This window comes from Scardinius erythrophthalmus (genome assembly GCF_964197995.2).
Source record: "Scardinius erythrophthalmus genome assembly, chromosome: 10".
Classification (NCBI taxonomy): domain Eukaryota; kingdom Metazoa; phylum Chordata; class Actinopteri; order Cypriniformes; family Leuciscidae; genus Scardinius; species Scardinius erythrophthalmus.
The window spans coordinates 17,974,791-17,998,327 of NC_138230.1; the positions used below are offsets into that span (position 1 = coordinate 17,974,791).

The 23,537-nt window shown below is 36.6% G+C and overlaps 2 protein-coding genes across 9 annotated transcripts in view; one reads left to right on the plus strand and one right to left on the minus strand.

Moving 5' to 3' along the window:
* Window positions 1–11,649, plus strand: part of pals2b (protein associated with LIN7 2, MAGUK p55 family member b) — a 30,989-nt gene extending 19,340 nt beyond the window's left edge. For 4 of the 5 annotated variants that reach the window (XM_081377101.1, XM_081377103.1, XM_081377099.1 and 1 more), the window contains 5 exons: window positions 4,404–4,472; window positions 5,381–5,542; window positions 5,656–5,858; window positions 6,933–7,061; window positions 10,431–11,540. In XM_081377101.1, the coding sequence (XP_081233227.1) occupies window positions 4,404–4,472; window positions 5,381–5,542; window positions 5,656–5,858; window positions 6,933–7,061; window positions 10,431–10,607 (740 nt within the window). In that variant the 3' untranslated portion in view covers window positions 10,608–11,540. Of the gene's footprint in view, window positions 1–4,403; window positions 4,473–5,380; window positions 5,543–5,655; window positions 5,859–6,932; window positions 7,062–10,430 lie in introns of all 5 variants that reach the window. The other variant, XM_081377102.1, reaches the window with a different exon arrangement.
* gsdmea (gasdermin Ea) lies at window positions 11,479–22,185 on the minus strand. Of its 4 annotated transcripts, none has more exons than XM_081377105.1 (11): window positions 22,126–22,185; window positions 21,956–22,006; window positions 17,812–18,020; window positions 17,493–17,685; window positions 16,759–16,921; window positions 15,652–15,778; window positions 15,382–15,510; window positions 15,091–15,209; window positions 12,664–13,012; window positions 12,509–12,582; window positions 11,479–12,413 (listed from the first exon to the last, which is right to left on the minus strand). In XM_081377105.1, exons 3-11 carry the CDS (start codon window positions 18,017–18,019, stop codon window positions 12,186–12,188), a joined length of 1,590 nt encoding a protein of 529 aa, XP_081233231.1. In that variant the 5' UTR covers window position 18,020; window positions 21,956–22,006; window positions 22,126–22,185; the 3' UTR covers window positions 11,479–12,185. The 4 variants fall into 4 exon arrangements, 2 of the variants coding, with proteins under 2 accessions (XP_081233231.1, XP_081233230.1); XR_014030986.1 differs by having other exon boundaries at window positions 11,489–11,669; window positions 12,028–12,413; window positions 21,956–22,169; XR_014030987.1 differs by having other exon boundaries at window positions 11,489–11,669; window positions 12,007–12,413; window positions 21,956–22,169.
* Between the last annotated feature and the right edge of the window lie 1,352 nt (window positions 22,186–23,537).

A 23,537-nucleotide genomic window follows, 5' to 3' on the forward strand; every position in this document is an offset into this window, starting at 1 on the left:
CCAAAACATTCAACAAAATGGCAGAAATATTCTGAAACACTATTTGAAAGACATGCCATATAAATGTATTATGCTTTTGCAGTATTAACAAATTAACAGTTATCTTGGTGAAAACTATGGCACATTTTTTTGTACGGGATACACACAAATTTGTCCATGTATGTTATAACAGTGCCACAAGCCTACAGAAAATACAAACTTAATGCCATCTAGTGGACAATTACGTTACATTACATCAGTGGTTCCCAAACTGGGGATACGTGAGGTGATAGAGGGGGTACGCAAACAAAATGCTGAGTTTTCCCGTTCATTTAATTCTACCCCACTTTAAAATAACATTAAAACCGAGCCTGTATTTCTAACAGTGTAAAAACAGGAAAATGTTGGTGTTGTGAAAGGTCAAATATGACATGCAATCAAATTAGCTCATCTTTTGCAGTCAAAACTGACTGCATCCACACTCAAATCACGCTACATTACTACCGTTCTCTATAATGTACCTTTGTAAAAGTAGGGTTTTGGCATTACTAGCTTGAAGAACAAATATAGACACAAACTCTTGCATATAATATAAAATATGAGCAAAAATGCATTTTTCCTAAATATCTACATGATGATCAAACATGACATTGATTTTATAGGCCTACAACAGTTCAACAAACAAAAAGATAATATTAAGTGATGTACAATTTAGACGCAGTATTGTCAATATTGAGTTCTCTATTTTGCAATGAAATAATAGTTCAAATGAAGCCACAGCAGAACTGATATGTTTCTCCAAGCAACACACAGCGGATTTTCGTTAGTGAAAGAATCTGCGACTTTGAAAGAATCGGTAGAGTCAATGATTCAATGACCCATTCATAAATACATACAGCCATTTTCTTCGTTATTGAATGAATGACTCAATGGGCCCTGTATTGCACGTTCCTTGATGCTATTTTGCAGGTTTAGAAAACAATTCCGCCACTGGCCAGGAAAAACCTAGTCTAAAGTCAGTGGCGCGTTGCGCATGTTATTCAGATGCTATTTTAAGGGCGCATGCTTGGCCATAATCAATGTAGCGTGTGCACAACGCGCATACACTTTGATTCTCTCATCTACACAGAAGCAGCAGTTTTCATTTTTACAATTCATACATTATTACAAGGAAAAATATTAACACATGAGGGAAATCATGTTGTGTTGTGTCCATGAAGATGTTAAAAAATAGGCATAAATCTAGCTTACACATTTACCCAAATTATTATACGCCTGCTTAACTGAAGCTAATTTGGGTGGGTTTCTCCCATCCCAATACAATGTCACTTCTCTGTCTTTTACGGCCCTGACGAGAACGTCGGTCTCCTCGGCTGTGAACCGCTCCTGGCGTGCGCCTGGCAAATCTGCCGTTATGATAGCAATCCGCCATGGAACAAGCGCGTCTGCTCTTAAAGAGAATGTGAGATGTCGTTCTGATTGGTTTATTTCACGTTACGCCCAAACCACACCTATGAATAATGAAGCTACTTCAGACCAACCCATTTTAGATTTGCGTCGGGCACAATCATTTATCCCGCCGGTATAATAGCAACAGCGCCCAACACCCGCCCACAAAGTTACTTGTGTTTTGCCCTTGATACTCGCGTTTCAGATCGTTAAAATAGGGCCCAATGACTCACTCATTAAGACAGTGAATTGCCATCACCTACTGGCGGTTTTTGTTTGATATTTTAGGGTACGTTTACACAACAACTATATGCTTGCAATCGACTGGACAATGAAAATGTCAGTGGATGGTCAAAGGACAGGACTACAGTGGAACCCTTTTGAGCAACTGGAAGATCTTGATTTTGCAGATGACCTGACTTTGATCTCAGAAACACATACACACATTCAATGCAAGACCACAAGATTGCATAAACACAGTAAACAGATAGGCCTCAGGATAAATTTCGGGAAGACCAAGGTCAAGAGACTTAACACCAAAACCTACCAACCTATCACAATCGAGGATAAATCCCTGGAAGATGTGGTCGAGTTTGTATACCTCGGAAGCAACATCAGCACAGATGGTGGAGCTGATAAAGATGTCAAGCTGCGTATCAGCAAAGCAAGATATGCCTTTAGAACGCTCCGACCTGTATGGCTCTCTTCCCAGCTCTCTAGAAACACCAAAATCAGAATCTTCAGTACAAACTTAAAATCTGTCCTGCTATATGGCTGTGAAACCTGGAAAACCACCAAATCAATCATTGATAAATAGTGTTCATTAACAACTGTCTCAGATACATACTGAAGATTTGGTGGCCTAATAAAATATCAAATGTTGTCCTGTGGAGACGCATGAACCAGGAACAAATACACATTGAAATCAAATCTAGAAAGTGGGGATGGATCGGTCACACACTAAGGAAGGATTTGAGGAACATAGCAAGACAAGCTCTGGACTATAACCCCCAAGGCAAGAGGAAGTTAGGGAGACCTAAATACAACTGGAGGCGGTCCACACTTGATGAATTGACCAAGACGGGGACCTCCTGGCAAGAAGTAAAGTCCTTAGCACAGAGGAGAGTGAGGTGGAGAACCATGGTGGACGCCCTATGCTCCCAAGGGAGCCAAGAGGATTAAAGAAAAGAAGAAAAGAATACATGCTTAAAACGGAAAGGTTTTTCCTTTGAGTTTTCTGCGGACAGATGACACCATTGTCAAAACGATCCCCATTCACATGAATCAGTGAAAATGACTAAAAATGCTGTATTCTGCTGCCAACCAGGCCATTAGATGGCGATGAAACACTATATTGAACACAGAAAACGCATGTTCACAACATTATTTTTTTCGTTGTTTACACAGAGACCATTTTCAAAAGCATGCACTTTGACACCCTTTTTCAAAAGTTTGCGTTTTCAGGCACCCAAAACACTGCTGTTGTGTAAATGAACGGCAAAAACGCACAAAAAGTCTTACGTTTTTAGTTGAAAAAAAAACGTGTTGTGTAAACAGCCCCTAAAAGTATCACTTAGTTTTTACCATCATTTCATATTTCTCTGTTGAACTTTTTAATTTAAAACATTATCTCATTACATTATTCATGCCTTTTGTAATTGCATTAATGCCAGCTCTGAGCAGCATTAAACAATGTGTAAATACATCTAGATGCAGCTTGTACCACTCTAGTGCAAAGATGGGTTTTACTGATGATTTCATTTGATTGAAATTATTTGTTTAGTCTAATTTATTGATTTATTTATCATATTGATAATTAAATAAACAGAATTTTAAGAATTTGACATTTAACATGAGACATACTTTTAATAGGGTTAGAAAACTTTGTATTTATAAAGGTAAAAATGCATCTGAATATTAGTTTAAGAGGGCAAATATTGACCCTGAAGGGTTACAAATTTAAGAATCTATTTCAGATATGCTTCCTTACATAACATCACGGTGAAGAATACTGATTTTAGCTTTTAAGGTTAAGATCTCAGCAAAGTTGCAATTCCTGTTCTCTAAATGGCTCTTGAAGCCCCAGTTTCACAATTAGACTGATGGGATTAGCACACGAATGATTCACTGAGAATCTCACCTTTTGTTCTGCAAATGGCTTTCGGACCCAAATGGCTCTTGTAGCCTTATGCTGATTGAATTAGGATTGGCCAGACCCTCAGTCTAGGGTGTTACCTAAACCTGTTACATGCTTTGTTTGAATTTGTCTCCACCTTCAAAAGTCCCTCCTCCTAAAATGCCTATAAGATACCATGAAAAGTTCCCATATTTAGATTATGTTGGATTCCTGCAGCCACGTCAACGCGTGGTCCTCAATAAAGAATAACTTTGTTTGAACGTGATCCCCAACGTCTCCTGGTCTGCTTTGAAGAAAGAAAAACTTTACAACAACCCTTAAAGGGATAGTTCACCCAAAAATTAAAACTCGGTCAGTAATTACTCACCCTCATGTTGTTCCAACCCTGTAAGACTTTCGTTCATCTTCAGAATATAAATTAAGATATTTTTGATGAAATCTGAGAGCTGTCTGACTCTTTCATAGGCTTCTAGGCAATTTCATTCTGCTGGTCCAGAAAAGTTAGTAAAAACATTGTTAAAATAGTCAATGTGACTACAGTGGCTCAACCTTAAGTTTATCAAGCGACGAGAATACTTTCTGTGCGCAAAAAAACACACAAAAATAACAACTTTATTCAACTATTAATTTTCTTCTGTGTTGGGCCTCTGACGTGAGTTCACGAGAGCCACGACGCATGCGCGAGTAATTCAATAATTACTAAGTAATTACTGACAGAATTTTTATTTTTGGGTGAACTAACCCTTTAATAGAAAAGTTGAATGCCTCAAGGGGTACGCCACTCTAAAAAGTTTGTATATATCTATATATCCTCTTTTTCAATTTTTTTCTTTTTTAGGAATCTTATGTGGAACAATTACTGGTAAAAAGAAGAAGAAGATGATGTACCTCACTGCCAAAAATGCAGGTAAAAAGATAAAAATATGTGGTTATATAAAAATGTTAGAAAATTTTGTAATAATCAAAATCGAAATCAGAAAGAGCTTTATCTCGACATAATCAAATAGAATTTTTATATAAAATTAGAGACTTGGAGAGCAAACATATATTATATATTTTTTTATTATTTTTTTTATATTATATTAAATTTAATATTTATTTAAAATATATATTTAATAATAATATTCTGAAATATATATATATAAATATATATTAAAGGAGAACTCCGGTCAATTTTAACATTGAGCTCATTTTTTGGAAAATTTGGAGTGCTGTCAATACAGAGAGTAGTCGATTGTCGAGTTCTCCACTGTTGCTTAGCTACCTATGATCACGCGCGTGAACTCGACAATCGACTACTATGGACTTCGACCGAAAACAGGATGTAAATACAGGTATGTGCGCTGGCTGAAATAACATCATTTTTATTCATATCTTTCACATCTACTGCAGTCAGATTCACCCGTGTTCACTCTGAAGGAATCACTCACATTGGCTGTGCACTTGTAATGACACATCAAGGATGTTAAGAGGCTAAAAGCAGGTTTAAAACTTGCCCCATTGAAGTCAACAGGGTGCACATTTTAAAAAGAGGATAACACGGTGTAGGCAACACTGATTTTTGTCGTTGTTCTCTGTATTGACAGCACTCCAAATGTACAAAAAGATGAGCTCAATGTTAAAATTGACCAGAGTTCTCCTTTAAAAATAAAATACTAAATTACTCATTTATAAATGAGTACAATATAACCCTAGTTTAATATCATTTCAAAATATGTCTCTTCTTGCTTTTTGACTTAAAATATGTATGCATCCTTTATTCTAATAAATCTGGTTGATCCATTGTGCTTCCACTCCTGTATGGTTATGTTGCAGAGTTTGATCGTCACGAGCTTCAGATCTATGAGGAAGTGGCACATATGCCACCATTTCAGAGGAAAACCCTCATTCTGATTGGAGCGCAAGGAGTGGGGCGTCGTAGCCTGAAAAACAGACTAGTTGTTCTACATCCCACCCGTTTTGGGACCACTGTACCGCGTGAGTGGCTAAGGAATAATCCTACCTAGAAAATATACATAAAACATTAAAATATCAATGCATTTTCGTATCCATATGATTACCCATTTCTTTGTTCTGTCTCAATATCTTAGATACGTCTCGGCGGCCTCGCGATGACGAGAGAGATGGTCAGTCGTATAGATTTGTATCACGTCTAGAGATGGAGAATGACATCAAGGCGGGCCGGTACTTGGAACACGGAGAGTACGACGGCAACCTCTACGGTACTAAAATCGACTCCATCCATGAGGTGGTGAACACAGGCCGTACATGTATCCTGGACGTCAATCCTCAGGCGAGTGTCTTGACATGCTTCTCTCTCAACAGCTCTCAAAGTCAGTGAGGTTCACAGATATTATATTATGTAATTTAGGCTAGTTCCGATTAATGAATATATGAAAAATACTGTAACTTTCTTTCTTTCAGTAACTTTTTCCCCACATTGATGATCATAGGAAATGTTTCTTGAGCAACAATTCAGCATATTAGAATGATTTCTGAAAGATCACGTGACACTGAAGACTGGAGTAATGACTGCTGAACATTTAGCTTTGCAACACACACACACACACACACACACACACACACACACACACACACACACACACACACACACACACACACACACACACACACACACACACACACACACACACACACACACACACATTTAACTTTCTAAATGGAGACATTCCATAGACGCAATGGTTTTTATACTGTACAAACTGTATGTTCTATTCCCTAACACTAACCCTACCCCTAAACCTATTTAAACCTACATTTAAAAAAAAGCCTTTAATTATTTTATTATTAATTATTTTTAATGAGATTTTTGAAGATTTTGTCAGCTTTTGGTCACTTCTGGGTACAAATTTGTCCCCAAAAATATAGTTAAGTACACACACACACACACACACACACACACATACACACACACACACTTAATTGTTCAACTTGGGCCGTAGACTCCTCATTATGGCTGCCATGTGGAGGTCACATGAGCTTGGACCGATTTGACAGCTAAACGAGTTAATAAACAACCTTCCACGAGCTCTTAATAAACATACCACAAGCTCTTTCCAGAGAGACTGACCTTGTTACGTTGCGTATATGTAAACCATCAAATAAACACACAGGTTCTACAGTTTAGGAAGCAGAGAGGCTCATGCTGTTGTTTCAGCTGTTTAGGAATTTATTACTTTGTGCACCTTTCATCGTGAGTTTTAAAATAATAATACTAATAATAATTTACTGGGAAGACACATCAGAGGCTTTGGGTATAAACCATTTTGTAATCAAAACCCTTGATATGCACAGATATGGCTGTTTTATCTTTGTATTCTAATTGTTTTTTATCATCTGTCCTCAGGCTCTGAAGGTGTTAAAAACGGCAGAGTTCATGCCATATGTTGTGTTCATCGCAGCTCCAGAGTTCGACACACTGAAGGCCATGCACAAAGCTGTGGTTGATGCTGGACTCACCACTAAACAACTCACAGTGAGTTCTATTCAACTTTCCCAGGGCTGGTTCCCTGAAATTCTGATCTAGTTCTCAAGATGACCTACTTGCACTATATTCGCATAGCGTTTGGGTTGTGGGTTAGTTCAGCTTCACAAATGATGGCATGAAGGCAGCACAAATGAATTGGTATTTCCTGTTTGGTAAGATGTGCTACCTAGTAGCTACATCAACATTTATGACAGTGGTGTACCTCATATTTCTTCTTCCTCATGCAATATGCTGTCCATGTGGAAGTTTTAAACATGACAGTTTTAACCACTTGTGAGTGATTCTGATTTAAACATAGCTGTGCTACATCTTTCTGCGTTTCAAAAGAGATGCAGATATAAATTGCTTTTTAATAAGATGGAGATGTTCATGGGATATATGTTATTCAAAGGTTTGGTGTCAGTCAAGATTTGTTTTTAAAAAAAGTAATACTTTTATTAAGCAAGGATGCAAGGATTTGATCAAATGTGACAGGAAAGACTTTCGTAATGTTACAAAACATTTCTATTTCAAATAAATGCAAAGAATCCTGAAAAAGGGCATCACGATTTCTACAAAAATAGTCTTCAACATTGATAATAATAAGAAATGCAGATCAGCATATTACAGGTTTTTTTAATTGCTTAAGCACAATTTTGAAAACAGGGCCCGGTTTTTCAAACCCCTTCACACAATTAGCACAACACTACTACACCAAAGTAACACAACACCTCAGATCATTTGCAAAATGGAACACTTTCGCAATGCAAATTATACAATGTCTTATAAAACCTTATTTTGTTGTCATAACATAAACACAATCATATGGTCTAATTCTGTTTGAATCAGTTAAACACTCCTGTGCTCAACCTAAAACACTTTTAGCATTTACACAGAGAGAGCGTGGACACCACATGACACCAATTGTGCAGACTAATGAAAATATTTATTTCTTTTCATGTACTCAAGTCAGCCAATACTGAACATTTCAACAAAACATTCATAACAAAACATTTTCCAGTTTTCATACAGTATTACCGAACATACCCTTGAACTGTAAGCTTACGGTAATACTGTTACTTAAAAATACAAATCCAGTTCAGTACCGAATAAAAAAAAAAAAAAACCTAAACATCTCTCCGCCTAGCTGGATCTGGCCACAGGGCCTTGTCAACATCACAGGCTGTATTTTCATTTGCAAGGCAACGTGGGAAGAACCTTTTAAAGTGACGAATTCACCTCCCTCAGTATTAGTCCGTGGTTTATTACATGGTCCACAATTGTTTCCAAAAACGAAAACGAATTTCGTTACACGGATTTGGTTGTCTTCCCTCTTCCTCTCCCTCTTCCTCTCCCTCTCCCTCTTCCTTTTCCTTCACCTTGTTCTCTCTGGATTCCCCCGCTCATCTGCACTCTCCCTCTTCCTCTGACACTGTCCATTTTTGTTGAAGACTTGTGAACTTACCGGTTGCCTTTTTATAGTTTTATAAACCTGATTAGTGTGTCTACAATTAAGCACCAGTGTGTGTGCACCCCTGGTGGCTGTGCTTAACCAATTGGTTCATGTTCATTTGAAAGCCTTTGCTTTGAAATTGCATTTGCATCATGATAATTTTTTTGCAAATCACTGTGTGTAATGTTTTGCAAAAATTGTGAAGCTGACCGTGTGCTTACAACCGTGCAAATCTAGGCCGGTGTTTTGCTCCGTGAGTGTAAGGTTTTGCTAATTGTGGGAAAGGTTTAATTTTAGTGTGTAAGCAATTGAAAAAAAACTGTAAAATGGTCTCTGAAGACACATTTGGAAATAAATTACATTTAAAAAAATATTTTAAACTGTAATAATATTTCATAATATTATTCCTAATTATTGTTATTTTTACATTAAAGTTGGCATGAAACGGAAGTTGCAATAGTCTTTTCCTCCCTATTTTGATGTATATCAGAGTGAAACGGCTTCTCAAACTAGAAAAAAATGTAGGACTGGACTTCAATTTGTCCATCGGGAATTGATTGAATTGTTGGATGGTTGTGGTACATGCCTTTGGTGTGAGAGACCCGGGTTTGAATCCACTGTGAGACACCAATGTGTCCCTGAGCAAGACACTTAACCCCTAGTTGCTCCAGAGGCGTGCGACCTCTGACATATATATAGCAATTGTAAGTCGCTTTGGATAAAAGCGTCAGCTAAATGAATAAATGTAAATGGTTTGCTATACTCTTTATAGCAGCGCTGCAGCAATGATGTATTTTTGTAGGCCAACCTGCAAGTTAGCATCACCCTTGACAAAAACCCAATTGGATTTTTCCAATGGATTTTGGATTATTGCAGAAAATAAAGTCTGTGACTAACAAAAGCTTTTTCACAACTTTTCTTGATTTTTAAAGTGTAAATACAATCGACAGAAGTGAAAAGCTAAATGTAGGCTATAAATGAACTACACTACACTACAGTCGCTGGACTAAGATTTCGACTCTTTCAGTCTTTAAAACCATTTTCCCTGAAAGTTTGAGTTATAATAGTCTGCAAGAGCGTGATTATAAACACAACGAGGCTGTGAAAGCGGACTAGTGAGTAGATGAGGTTACCAGTTCGTGTGATGACATTTTATGTCCCTGAAAACCTCTTTAGTCCCATTTAGCCACTTGTTAGCAACCGCCTTTTACAAGACTAGTAAAAGTTTTTTTTTTTTTTTAAATCACAAGATGTAAAAATATCTTGAGCTTGTGTTTACCACAGACCTTATTTCAAGCATTTAACCAAAAACCTGTGTTGTTTTAAAGTCTTGTGTGAATACTGTAAATATACCATTCTTATCCACTTTAACTTCTGTTTTATGTCTCATTCTTTTAAGACCTGGCTACTCACACAGTAAAATCTGACCCTATTTTTAACGCATTAACCAAACCAATAAGGCCAATTGTTACAAACTGTAAGAATGTTTATATATTTAACAACAATATTCAAAGACAAATTACCTTTATGCTCTTTTGAGATTGTCGGCAGCTCAGTGACTGTCGTGCTCTTAAATGTTAGCCATGGCCTCATGAATATTAATCACATTGTCTATATTTGCCCAAGTGATTTGCTGACATCAAAATGGGGATGGTAAAAGGTGAAGAGACTAGCCAATGGAATTAGCACTTGCGTGTTAGTCCCGCCCACTGCTGAAGGGAATTAAGGGCTACAATTATTTCCCATAAACTTCTTCAATGTAATTATTATTCCTCAGATCAATGGGACAAATTTAATATTTTCCGAAAGTGACAATATTCAATCTAAGTTTTACAAAAGGACTTCATGAATATCTGGTTCATCTGTGTCAACATCAGAAGTTCTCTCTTAACTCAAGTAATAATTCTGTTCTCTCGTTCTCACAGGATGTGGATCTGAAGAAAACCGTAGATGAAAGCGCTCGTATCCAGCGGGCGTACAGACACTACTTTGACCTCATCATTGTCAATGACAACCTAGACTGTGCGTTTGAGAAACTTCAGTCCGCCGTGGACCAACTCTGCACTGAACCGCAGTGGGTTCCAGTGAGCTGGGTTTACTGAGGGCACTTTTAGAAGCTCACCATGCAAGCATGTTTGAGTGTGTGTATGTGTGTGTTTGTTTACAGTGTGTGTATGATTGGTATCCAAGGTGACTGATATGGGGCAGAGTGAAGTTAAGCATTTGGAATGACCAACCAAATGAGTGTCATCTCCCGCAAAAGCACCGTTAGCCCCAACCTTTTTTCTTTGTGCATACGATGCAACGTTTTTTTCTACTCAAACTGAAAGGGAAGAGTACTTATTTATTTTAGTATTTCTATGTTTTTAACGGAAATCTTTCTATTTGTAACTTCTTTGGAGTTGGAAGAAAAGAAAAACGAGGAAAACTAAAACCGGCCTTGGCGAATCAGAGGCCATATTTTTTAATTTATTATTGCTGTTATTTTTACACGTGTTCCTCCTTCATTTTGTAGTTCCTGAACCTACTGTGATGTTTTGATTTATACTCAAATGAAGGACTAACCTGACGGAGTGTAGCAGGCCAAGGGCTAACTATATGTAGAACATTTCAGATCCTAAAACCAGATCCTCTTAACCATTTGTTCGCTTATCTTCATATCTAAGAGATGTATTGAATCTTTTATGCAAAAGTCCATATCAATGTGTGCAGTTTGTTTTATTTATAGTGTGTTTTGTAAAATTTCATTCACCATTCTTGTCTTGCACAACATTGGGCTGCACATTGTGTCTGTGTCTTATGATCCTGTCATTTTCTTTGAAGTTCTTTTCTTTTAAGGAACCGAACAAATAGGCGTTGATTTCAGCTGTTTTTTTCTTTCTTGTCAGCATTCCAGAATGTCATAAACTCTCTGCCAAATGTATTTTTGTCTCTGTGTCAACAAGACCTCAAAAACAAGGCAATAAACATGCTGACCATTTTTACTCTTTATTCCTCTTTTCCGTTTATTAATAATAAAAGTGCATGATACAATTAAATTGAAGCTTTTTGGAGAAAATATATGCATGTGCTCTTTATCTGTAGAGATAAAGAGCAAATCAATCAAATGGTTTGGCACAAATCAAATGCCAAAAAGTATTTACAGTAAATATATATATACAGTACTGTGCAAAAGTCTTAGGCATGTTAAAATCCCCCCCCAAATGGTTTTAAGTCAGTTATTTACATCTTTTGCTGTAGTGTGTCAGTAGGAAATATCAGTTTACATTTCCAAACATTCTTTTTGCCATTAATTATAATAATAATCCAGTGAGATTTGTGTATGCACAAGGAGTCTGACAACAGCCGGCATGATCTGATCTGATCGAGTCCGTCTGTGATTACATGAAGAAACAGAAAAAACTGAGACAAACTAAATCCAGAAGAACTGCGGGAACGTCTCCAAGATGCTTGAAGAAACCTTCCAGGCATATTAACATGCCTAAGACTTTTGCACAGTACTGTATATATTATTAATATTACAAAATATCTGATAAACTATAGCATCCCTAACAAAAATAAAGACAAAATTAATAATACTGCTGCACTAAAGTGTGTAATTTCTGTATTACTAATATGTCGTAATCAGGAAAAACTTACACACTTTATACATTAAAAGGCCATTTTAGCCATCAGAAAAATCATGCATCACTGAGGGAAGCAAGGCCATGGATGGCAATGCACAGTACCATAGGAAGGAATCCCTCTCCGCATTTCATTTCTGAGATTAGTGTGTCATTCTCTTTCCTTAGTAAAACATTACATGACTTAAAAAGTGCCTCCACTCTGTGGAATTCATCGTCACTTTGTAGGAAAACAGGGATGGTGTCCTTGCAGAGTGGCTTGTTGTTAGAAGTCAGATGAATTACCTTGGTATACAGAAAAAACAAAATTAAATTAAACATATTTTAATATAATAAAATACAAATTCTCAAACATTAATGCAGAATCTGCAGAAACTCACTAAATCCTGTAGACTTTTGAGACTTTCAGATGTGCAGAACGGTTCTAGCAGGTTCAGTCCAGCATCCGTCAGCTCTGAATCAAAAATTAAACAGTGTGAGTGAAAACAGAAAGAGTCTATGTACACAAGATATCTCTGAGTTTAGGTGTACAAACCTTCAAGAGCGCTGATAAGCATTTCAATGGCATGCATAAGCTCTATGCTCTGCTTGCTTGCTTTTGTTGAGCATCCGTTCTGATGGGAAACCGCCGTGTGATGACCATTCTGTTCTTCTGGTTTGAGGCTTGATCCATTTAACTCAGATGCCAAGGAAAGAGCACTGTGATTGGCTGTTGATATCTGACATCCATTATAACTGGACAATGGCGTTGATGTGGAAAGTCCATTCTTGTCAAGTGGTTCACACTTCAGTAAGTCTAAAAACTCACTAATAATCTGGCTCTGGTTTTCAGGCAGCTCACTGGTTAGGAAGCATGGAGTCTCACCACTGCTTAACATATCACTCTGAAAGACAGAAAGACCATGAGATAAGACAAAAAAAAAAAAAAAAAAAAATAGGGTATTTTTTTCTCCTCTGAAAAATGTATCCCTAATATATATAAGTTCCTAACTGAAGAATCAGCTATGTATATATATATATATATATATATATATATATATATATATATATATATATATATATATATATATATATATATATATGTAAGGAATAATTGACGACAGGCCGTTGAATTATTAGAAAAATAATGCACACCCGAGGTGGTAATGCGGTCACGACGCGAAGCGGAGTGGCCGTTCACCTCGGGTGTGCATTATTTTTCTAATAATTCAACGGCCTGAAGTCAATTATTCCGCTTATACTACAGTTACCACACCTCGAAACATTGTTCAGATTATGTATTTCAAGACGTTTGTAAAGTTTTTGTCATTAAAACGCTCTTGTATGTAGGACTAATTTCTTACGCATCTAAACCAATGCCTCCGTTGCTAATTCCAAAACGTCATTTTAGAGTTAGTAACGGAGGTTTGAGCCACTGATAGCAGACTAATGCTGGGGACACACGACTAGCTGACACATTCTCTGACTGTTTTCATCGACTGCAGCAGATTTTAAACACCGACTCTGAACACAGACTGAACGCGCTGAACACGCGTTTGGGCATGATCAGTCATACGTATCAAATTACATTCATAACCGGCCTTAAAGTGTGTCCCCAGTTATTAATGCAGTTATTAGAGAGAGAGATGTTGCAATAATGAGACAGAAAAGCATGTGCGTCAATATTATTATTTATTTATTAATTCAATTCCTTTTAATTAATTCGAATTCATTCTTTTTTTTTTCCTATTATTGACAGATGACAGACTAGCCAAATAAATGAAACACAAAGCCCTTTTAACAAGTAGGCCTATCAATAATTATTTATTTGTTATATTATCTGCAATAATAATCCGTGCTGCAGGATTATCCATTTATTTAGCCTATATTCAGTTTAATTTTCTATTGATTATAGATAGGAATATACTTTATTTGTTCAAATTAAACTGCATGTTTCCATTGATTGTGAAGCTAGACATTGAAAATTCCAGATCAAGCTCATGCGGCTAAATGTTTTTTTCTTGTTATGAATTGTATCCTATTTTCCGTTATTACCGTTAACTACGCGAAGTGATATGGAACTGTAATGCGGTCAAGACCTGCCTGGAACTACTTTAGCTGTGCGTTTCCCTGAAAATAATGCACACCTTAGAACGTTCGTCAACCAATCAGATTCAAGCATTCAACGGCCCTGTAGTATATATATATATATATATATATATATATATATATATATATATATATATATATATATATATATATATATATATATATATAGCTGATTCTTCAATTAGGGACTTTTCATTACTAGATATCTTGAAAAAATGAAAGTTGTTCAGTGATATTCATTATAACTACAAATTTAAAATAGAGAAATAAATAGCATTTCCTGTTTTTGCCGATTTGGACGTGTTCCTGGGTCAACATATTTTGTTGATCATGGAACAACATTCCTGTCCGAAAATTTACCCTAAGTTTACCCCTAAACCTAATAAGTTATCCCTAAAATCAGAGGGAAATGATAGCTGGATAACACTGATATAGAAGCATCTAACCCTAAACTTGACATAAACTGTAAACTTGTTAATCAAATTTGATTGGTTGATTGGAATGTTGTTCCAGGATCAACAGACATGTTGCTCCATGATCAACAAAGAAGTTGATCCAGGAACATGTTGCACTTGGTGAAATCAGGTTACCCAAAAAAGCATGTGTGTGGGCACAAGCACAAAATAATAAATAAAGAATTTATGGGACGTTACCTTTAAACACTGTTAAATGAGGAAAAAAGGAGGAAAAAAGGAGGGAAAAAACTATAGAGACAATAAAAAAAAATCTTTAAAATCATCCTAGGGGACAGAAAGTTCCCTTAAAGAAGGAATACCATATTTATACAATTGAACAATAACCTTGTATAATATGAGTGCAAGATTAGCAAGCATTGTTCCTTTCTTTCAAACTATTACTCACTCACTCTACCCACCAAAGCTGACAAGACAGATCGGTCCAACAGAATTTTCCTCAACAGGAGCAGGATGGAGGAACGGCTTTCAGTAGACAAGTCATCCAGCGCACAAAAGCTAGTCTGAGCATCTGCAAGTGCTGCAAGGAGACCAAAATATATATCTTTAAACAAAAATGAAAGGGTCTCACTATGGCAATATCCTAATAACCACGCAGGAACTTGAAAAAGGGAAACAGGAATAAATGGCCAATTCTACTTCTGCTTCTTCACACATACTTGCACAGCACACAAAGGAACTGAAACACACACCATCTTTCAGGGTATCAATTGGGAAACCTTCTTGGATCAGTGGCCGTTGACCATCCACCTCTGATAAAGTGGGAGAGGGATTCCAGGAAGTGTCATCTGCTTCTAGTCTACTAGGCGTGACACACAAATCTAAACTCACACAAAAATCAAAGGTCCAAATAAATGTAGAGCACACCTGTCTTACTGATGTCCTAATACATAATAATAATAATAATAATAATCAAAAAGAATTGTAGCCTTCTCCAGCCACATACAGTAAATGTCACTGACCAAAGTAGCCGTCACTTTCGATGGTCATTTCAATGACACTGTAAGCAATCACAGTGTCCGGTGGGATGTCTAATGCAGTCTCAGAGTCATAGTGTAGATTGCAGCTGTTTTTCATGAACACCTGAAACTATAGAATCACTCAGATAAGGGCATTTATTAAAGCAATGAGCTAATCTCAAGCCCATCACTGTTTACAGTTTTTTTTTCAATTGCTTACACACTAAAATGAAAACTTTCCCACAATTAGCAAAACCTTACACTCACGGAGCAAAACACCGGCCTAGATTTGCACGATTGTAAGCACACGGTCAGCTTCACACTTTTTGCAAAACATTACACACAGTGATTTGCAAAACACTAAACACACGTAAATGGACGGTGTCAGGGGAAGAGGGAGAGTGCGGATGAGAGGCGGAATCCGGAGAGAACAAGGTGGAGGAAGAGGAAGAGGAAAAGGAAGAGGGAGAGGACGAGGGAGAGGAAGAGAGAGAGGAAGAGGGAAGACAACCAAATCCGTGTAACGAAATTCGTTTTCGTTTTTGGAAACAATTGTGGACCATGTAATAAACCACGGACTAATACTGAGGGAGGTGAATTCGTCACTCCAAAAGATTCTTTCTCCAAAAGACGTTGCCTTGCAAATGAAAATACATTCAAATTTGTATTTTTAAGTAACAGTTTTACCGTAAGCTTACAGTTCAAGGGTATGTTCGGTAATACTGTATGAAAACTGGAAAAAAAAACATTTTTTGTGAATGTTTTGTTGAAATGTTCAGTATTGGCTGACTTGAGTACATGAAAAGAAATAAATATTTTCATTAGTCTGCACAATTGGTGTCATGTGGTGTTGGTGAATATATTTTTACACTCTAAATGCTAAAAGTGTTTTAGGTTGAGCACAGGAGTGTTTAACTGATTCAAACAGAATTAGACCATATGATTGTATATTATGACAACAAAATAAGGTTTTATAAGACATTGTATAGTTCATTTTGCAAATTATCTGAGGTAATTATTTGTGCTAATTGTGTGAAGGGGTTTGAAAAACCGGGCCCTGTTTTCAAAATTGAAAAAAAACTGTAATCCCTGAACACACTTCTTACAAACCTCAGAACAATTCCCTCCAACCTTAGCCTTGTAGCCACACTTCTCCCGTTCAGCACAAGAGATGGAGCAGCTGCGGGTGGTGAAGATTCGCTCTGAAAGGAGGGTAAAACCTTTCTTCTTTTTTTGAGACTGCTTGATCAAAGAATGTGTGAGGTCCAATTTCCTACAGGAGTCATCAAGGTTAAATCAAAAGGTGAAGAATGAATTTCAAATTCCATCAGTTTATCTTCTTATATGCATTAAGTATGTTAAAGGAATAGTTTACACAAAATTGACATTTTTGTCATCATATACTCATGTTTACATGCACGTCCTGAGTTACATGCGTTCCTGGGTCTAAATTTTTGGATAGGAATGTTGTTCCAGGATCAACAAAATATGTTATGTGAAGAGATTTGCTTGTGTCAAGCGATTTAAGTCTTTTCTCTGATTACTGGAAATAATCACTTAATTGGTGCACATGTGCATGCAGTGATTTCAAATCAATCCAATATTGTTTTGGACAGTTTCAAAATTCTTCAAAGTTTCTCCTTTAAATGTTTGGAGCATGAAGAGTGAATAAAGTCCTCCAAAATAATTTTTGGATGAACTGTCCCTTTAAGAGACTCAACAGGGTTGTGTTCTGAATAGATTTTCCAAATTATGATAAAAAAAACCCCTTAAAAATACTCTTTAGTTTGTAATTATCAAATAAAAAATAAAATGATATACATATTAAAGTGTTTTTCTCTAACCGTCCTTTGGAGTCATTCATTAGCGTCTGAATATCCACGTATTCCGTCTGAAGTTTCCCGAGAGATAAACGAAGTTTTGATGTGCCCTGTCCTTTCATATTTAGGTTGACAGCTGCAGCTCCCATGTCTACAGATGCAGCAATGGAGTCTATGTATATTCCCTCATACTTTCCAAACTCTTTCTCCTTACACACTGTTTAAAACAAAGAGGTTTTCATTTGGACAAAAGATATTTCCATTTTGGCATATTTTGCCCAACACAAAACACATCTGTTTAAGCTAAAAATATACTGAGATACTTATTTGCTATTCACTTTACCTGGTTCAATTGCTTTCCCATTCAGCAGGTCATTGAGAGTGAAGGCTGTGGGTCTGTATTTAGTTTTCTGCCAGAACCACACTCTCGGGATTTTCAGAACCACCGCAAGCGGCTGGAGGTATTTGGAATCATTCGAGCTGGAAGCCGCAATCAGAGTTCTGTCAGGATCTGTCAGTTGGACCAGCTTCTTCGTCGCTCTCTTAAACATCCTTTGCACAAACACGTGAACAGGCAGCATTAAACCACATTGGAAAATGTGTACACTTGATGAACATCTTTACTCATTGACTTTTCTCAAGGATGCAAACTGTAAAATACCCTAATTTTGATTGCACAATCCTTTATTTGTTTGGAAACCACAGAATCATCATAAAATACGCAAAACTCCATTCACAGCTGATTCCCTTGTAAGTTACGCAATGTGATGAACCTCAAAAACACTAAATGTGCAGAAACTGGTTACCAAAGAAGTTTTCTCTTCTTGCCAAAAACATGAAGTAAATCCAAAAAGGGGAATATGACAGATATTATGAATAGCAAGGATTAAGTGAGATTAGAGAAAGCTCACAACAAATCAAAATGTCAGAGATGCTGTGAATGAAATAGCATTTCAGCTGCATCTGTACACAACACGTGGTGGCTTATGGGTGTTACAGATATGGTTCATCATGCTAATAGAGTAAGACAACATAAAACCTACCTCTCTAAGGGGCTTAAACAAGGACAAATTAGGGACATTTTTTAATTGGGGGGTTTCCAGTCAGTGGAACTCCCCTGCCACTGGGCCAATGAAGCCATACTGGCAGTTGTGTTTATGATGAACAACAGGTGTTAAACAAACTCTCCACAAGTTTCCAATGTCATTCTGAGGCTCCTTATTCCTTATAAAGGGATAGTTCACTCAAAAATGAAATTATGTCATTAGTTGCACCCTTGTGTTGTTCCAAACCTGTATGACTTTAATTCTTTTGTGGAACATAATTCGGACAACATAATGGTAAATTTGTCAATTGAGTTACAAAGAATGGAGCTAGGAGCTCGCAAACGTTTGAAGCTTGATAACTTCAGTCATCATCATACATTGAAATTGCGGGGAAAAGAAAGACTAGCGCATCTTCAAAACTTTCTTTTTTTCTTCAACGTTCATCGGAACAAAATGAGGGTGAGTAAATGATGACAAAACTCTGTAGACAGAATGAAAGTTTGAAATGTATATCTGAGTAATAAAAATGTATGGCGAGGCTTGATTTTGAACCATCAATGGATCGTTGGATGGTTGTGGTTTACTATTGCAGTGATCTCATGTGAGTGACAGGTTGTCCCGTCCTCTTGTCTGTAAACATTCAGAGAAGTCCTTGCAAGAAGGAGGGTAAATTATTTTTGATTAATGATTATGAGGGAACATTATTATTATTATTACAGTTTTTTACAATCACTTTGTTACTATTTTCAGAACCTTGATGTCATTTTTCACATCTCAGAACCAATGATCAAAATGCACATTTTTCAAAACTCTAACCCTTTTCTCAATTGCTTGGATACAATACACATAAAACTTAGATCATTTGTTCATTCAACAAAAATCACCTGTTCAATATGACACAACTTAACATCAAAGTACTGCTATTTCAAAAGGCAATTCACACATTACATTTCAAATGAGTGTCTATTCATTTCCTTACAATGATCTAACTATCAATTGATACAACTGCTCAAAATGATAAGTAACTGTTGCATTACTCTGAATGCATAGTTGTGTGGAAACAGACAAACAATCTTCCATGTTTACTGTAAATCATGAAAGTTTCAAGATAACGATCCATGGATATTGTAGTCTAATTGGTTCATGCTCCACGCTAAATGTGACAATGAATCCATTGTCACCAATTAGTGTGGAGCATGAACCAATTAGACTACAATATCCATGGATGTAGTCTAATATTTTACAGTATCATAATCTATGGTCCCAAATACTGTACCACCTTTTCAGACTATTTACAGTATTGACAGTACTGCACTGTATAGATAATCACTCCTGTTTTGTTTCTTACAGTACAAGCAAGCAAGTTGAGGAACACTGCATTTGATGTTTTACAGTACTGTCTTTTCTTTTCTATCCACGACTTTCCCGAACTCTGACCTTTCCCGTGATCGCTATGGCAACGTAGAACAAGCCGGTATCGAACTTCCGGTTTACGTTAGCCTGAAGATACCGCTATCAGAGAGCCTCAACAAACCCAAACAATTTGCTTGGATAATGAGGAGTAGAGCTTAGATAGGGCCCAAAAAATCAAGCCCGACCCTACCTGAGCCCGTTGTGTCCGAGCCCGGCCCGACACATTAACTGTAATTATGAGCCCGAGCCCAATTTAGACCCAATCATTTTTAATACGTGGGCCGTTATAACCAGGGGCTGCGCCAGATAATTTTTTAACGTGTGCTGAGGGGGTGCTATATATATTATATATATATAAATACTTTTAAGAAATGAGCAAAAATTGGCCACTTAATATTTAATATTCAAATATTTTAATGATCACAATTAAAGTATTAATGTTATTAAATTGAACAAGCACAACATTCGGCATTCAATCAAATATTATTAAAGATTTATTATTATTAATAATGTTATTTCAACACAATATCTCGTTATTTTGACATCATATGTGTGCCGAGTGTGCGTGCAATAAGCAAGATGTGCATTTGTAAAACCAGTGAAACGCGTGCATTGATTTTTATTAATAAACTAGTGTTTTGTGTCAGTGTCTGCTGCAAAGATGAAGATGATCATGGTGTTCACTTTTCATAATCAACATAGATGGAAAAAAATTGCATTATAATATTTGAACAAATATGAAACTAAATGCTCTTATTTAATGGCTATAACAAATATAGGCCAACATACTCTCTATTTGTACAAATTGCTGCACATTCAAGTTAATTCTCGAATTAATTTTCAAATTATTGAAAACAATAAACATACCACTTAAAAATATATACAGTTGTACTGCAGTTTTTTCTAAGTAGCGTTACAAGAAACACTCTATCTGCGTAGAGGGTCCGTTTATGTTGGAAACAACTCCCATTCATAAAATCCTTCAGTTTTCGCGTGTTTTGTGCACCTGACAATGGTACACGTTGAGCCACAAGGAGCCATTGCTTAATCTGTCAGCATTACTACTTGTCAGTAATCAGTTTCACCCGTTTGTACCGCGACGCGAGTATCCCTTGTGTGCAAGCTTCACGCTAAACTGGAACTGAGATACCGGCAACAGGAAGTATCGAGTGTCATGGCGACGCCCATTAAGACTCGCAGGAAAGTTGTGGATTTCATAGCTAATTATTTTTGCTTTGATTCAAATAAACCTATGTTGTGATTGTACTGTAGTGTTTTGCATCAATATATTACAAACTTTGTTCAATGATTCCACTGTGTCTGTAGTATTCTCTCTACTACTGCAGTACTTTTACAGAGATGTATTTACTGTACCATAATGAAACCTGTATCACCTATTTTGTTCTACAATATTTAATGATTGTACGAACAATGACACAGTGAAACTATCGGTTGCTTGTGTGTGGGTGATCTATAGTTATGTTTCAATGGTATTTCACAGTAAATTTGTTTTTTGAACCAATGATTGTGCAAGTGCAAGATTTCTTTCAAGATGTGAATGCACAATGCAATGTTTTGAACATTAGACATCCTGTGTTACAAGTGATAACCGTTTTGAGTTTTGTGTCTAGAGTTTTGAAAAATGACATCAAGGTTCTGAAAATAGTAGCAAAGTGATTGTAAAAAACTGTAATACGGGGGTGCTCCATCTCTCTACCCAAAAAGGTTTAAAAGACACCAGCTCAAAATCCTTTGTTTTATTGACACAAATGTGGCACAGGCAGTAGGCAAAATGGATGGAGTTCTTCAAAAAGACTTAAGAGGATGTTTAAATAACCTCAGTCACAATAGAATGAGCACAGCAGACCAACATTCATCTCCAAACTTACCACTTCATTTACATCACATAGACTAAGACATGTAGGCTGTTGAATTCGCGTACATAGCTATTACATTAGTCCAGTGAAGCAAGAAATCAAGCGATCAAGAGTAAGATTTGATAGATATTTTTTAAAGTAGGCTACATACCTGTATCTGTTAATCAGACTCCTTGTTTGCGCTAGATCAACAGCCAAAGATCTGAAAAAGCGACGGATTATGAAGAAACGGTGAAGAATATGAATTCAACAACTGCTTTGTTTAAGAGACAAGTCCACAGTATTTCTCGTATAAGAAAGTGCAAAAGATTCAGCACGTACACTAATTTTTTAAACGTCTTCTCTCGACTCCTAACTAAAATGTCATCTCACACGTGTTGCATCGGGGGTTTTGACAGATGCGCGCGGACGAGACTCAAGTAAGTTACCAAAATGTCAGGAGGAGGCGGTACAATAGCTTATAGGGGAATTTATCTTCTTGCTTCCTTGCTCAAGTTTGGGTTCCACATGAACAGAACCATAAATAATCTTTGGACAAGCCCGATTTTTAACTGATCACGTAAAGCGAGTGAAGTATGCAGAGTTTGGTTGACTGAATTGTCTAGAATAGACTTACAAAAATTTAAATTAACATAGATCAGTTAAACTGAAATAATTATAAACCAGTAATAAAAAGTTATCAACATTAAATATTTCGTTTTTGACTGAATGCAGTGTAGAATGACAAACAAACAAATAAACGTGATAAATTAACGTGAAGTAGCCTAAATAAATAATTAAGCTAATAGCTTGGTTAGGCTATAGCCTAATGCGAGAAAATTTGTATAAAAAAGAAAATAACTTTGAGAAGTGAACTTTGTATAAATAGATGAATAACTTGTCACTCGAAAGGTAATAAGTGAAAGTGTTTTGTGCAGAAGAGCGAAAGATAGCCCGCTCAAGGCTCAACTGAAGCGCGTGCGTCGACGCCACGTCGGATTATCGAAAAGCGAAGGTTACACTTTCTCTTTGAACTCGTAATCACAATTTGTAAACGCAGAATTTTCTGAGATCGCCCACTTGTAGGCTACCACATGACCGATGGAGATTCATTTAGGCGTTGATAGCTCTATAGCTTTTGTGTGAGATGTAGAAGACCTGGAAAATTCAGGCAAATTAATTAAATCCTAAAACGACATGAACATTTAGATAATGCATGTACATTTTCTAGGCATGCCATGCTCTAAAAATTTTTTTATCAAGCAGATTTTGTGAGTAATTTTTCAAAAAGTGCCCATAGATTAAAATAGGTAGGGGGAGACCGGGGACAGTTGCAACACTTTTTGCATTTCTCTCAGTTACTCAGAGACTATTTGGAGTAGACCAACCAAATTTGTATATATTAAACTTGCATCTGTCTGCTAATTACCCATACCATTTAAAGATGATTATATATGACATATCGTTCACAGTATTTATTTGAATGGAAGAAGTCAGATGTTGCAACTGACCCCGACCCAGGACGGTTGCAACACAACCCAGGGACTGTTGCAACGCGTTAAAAATACCTTAAATTTCTCTAATTAATTTTAGCTTTTTGTGTCAATGAGCATATAATTCTGAAAATATTAACTGTTTTAGGCCTACTATAATATTATAGTATTATGTATTTCAATAATATTATTGTAGCCTATAATTTATTTATTTCGTCATATTTATCAAATAACAGTTATTGAGTTTTGTTTGTGTATGTG

Coding starts and splice junctions, on each gene's coding strand:
- gsdmea (XM_081377105.1), bottom strand. CDS start 18,019: ATGTTTAAGAGAGCGACGAAGAAGCTGGTCCAACTGACAGATCCTGAC. Junction 15,511..15,651: donor CGAAAGTGACGGCTACTTTG/GTCAGTGACATT, acceptor GTGTGAGTTTAG/ATTTGTGTGTCACGCCTAGT. Junction 12,583..12,663: donor GCTTATCAGCGCTCTTGAAG/GTTTGTACACCT, acceptor TTTTTGATTCAG/AGCTGACGGATGCTGGACTG.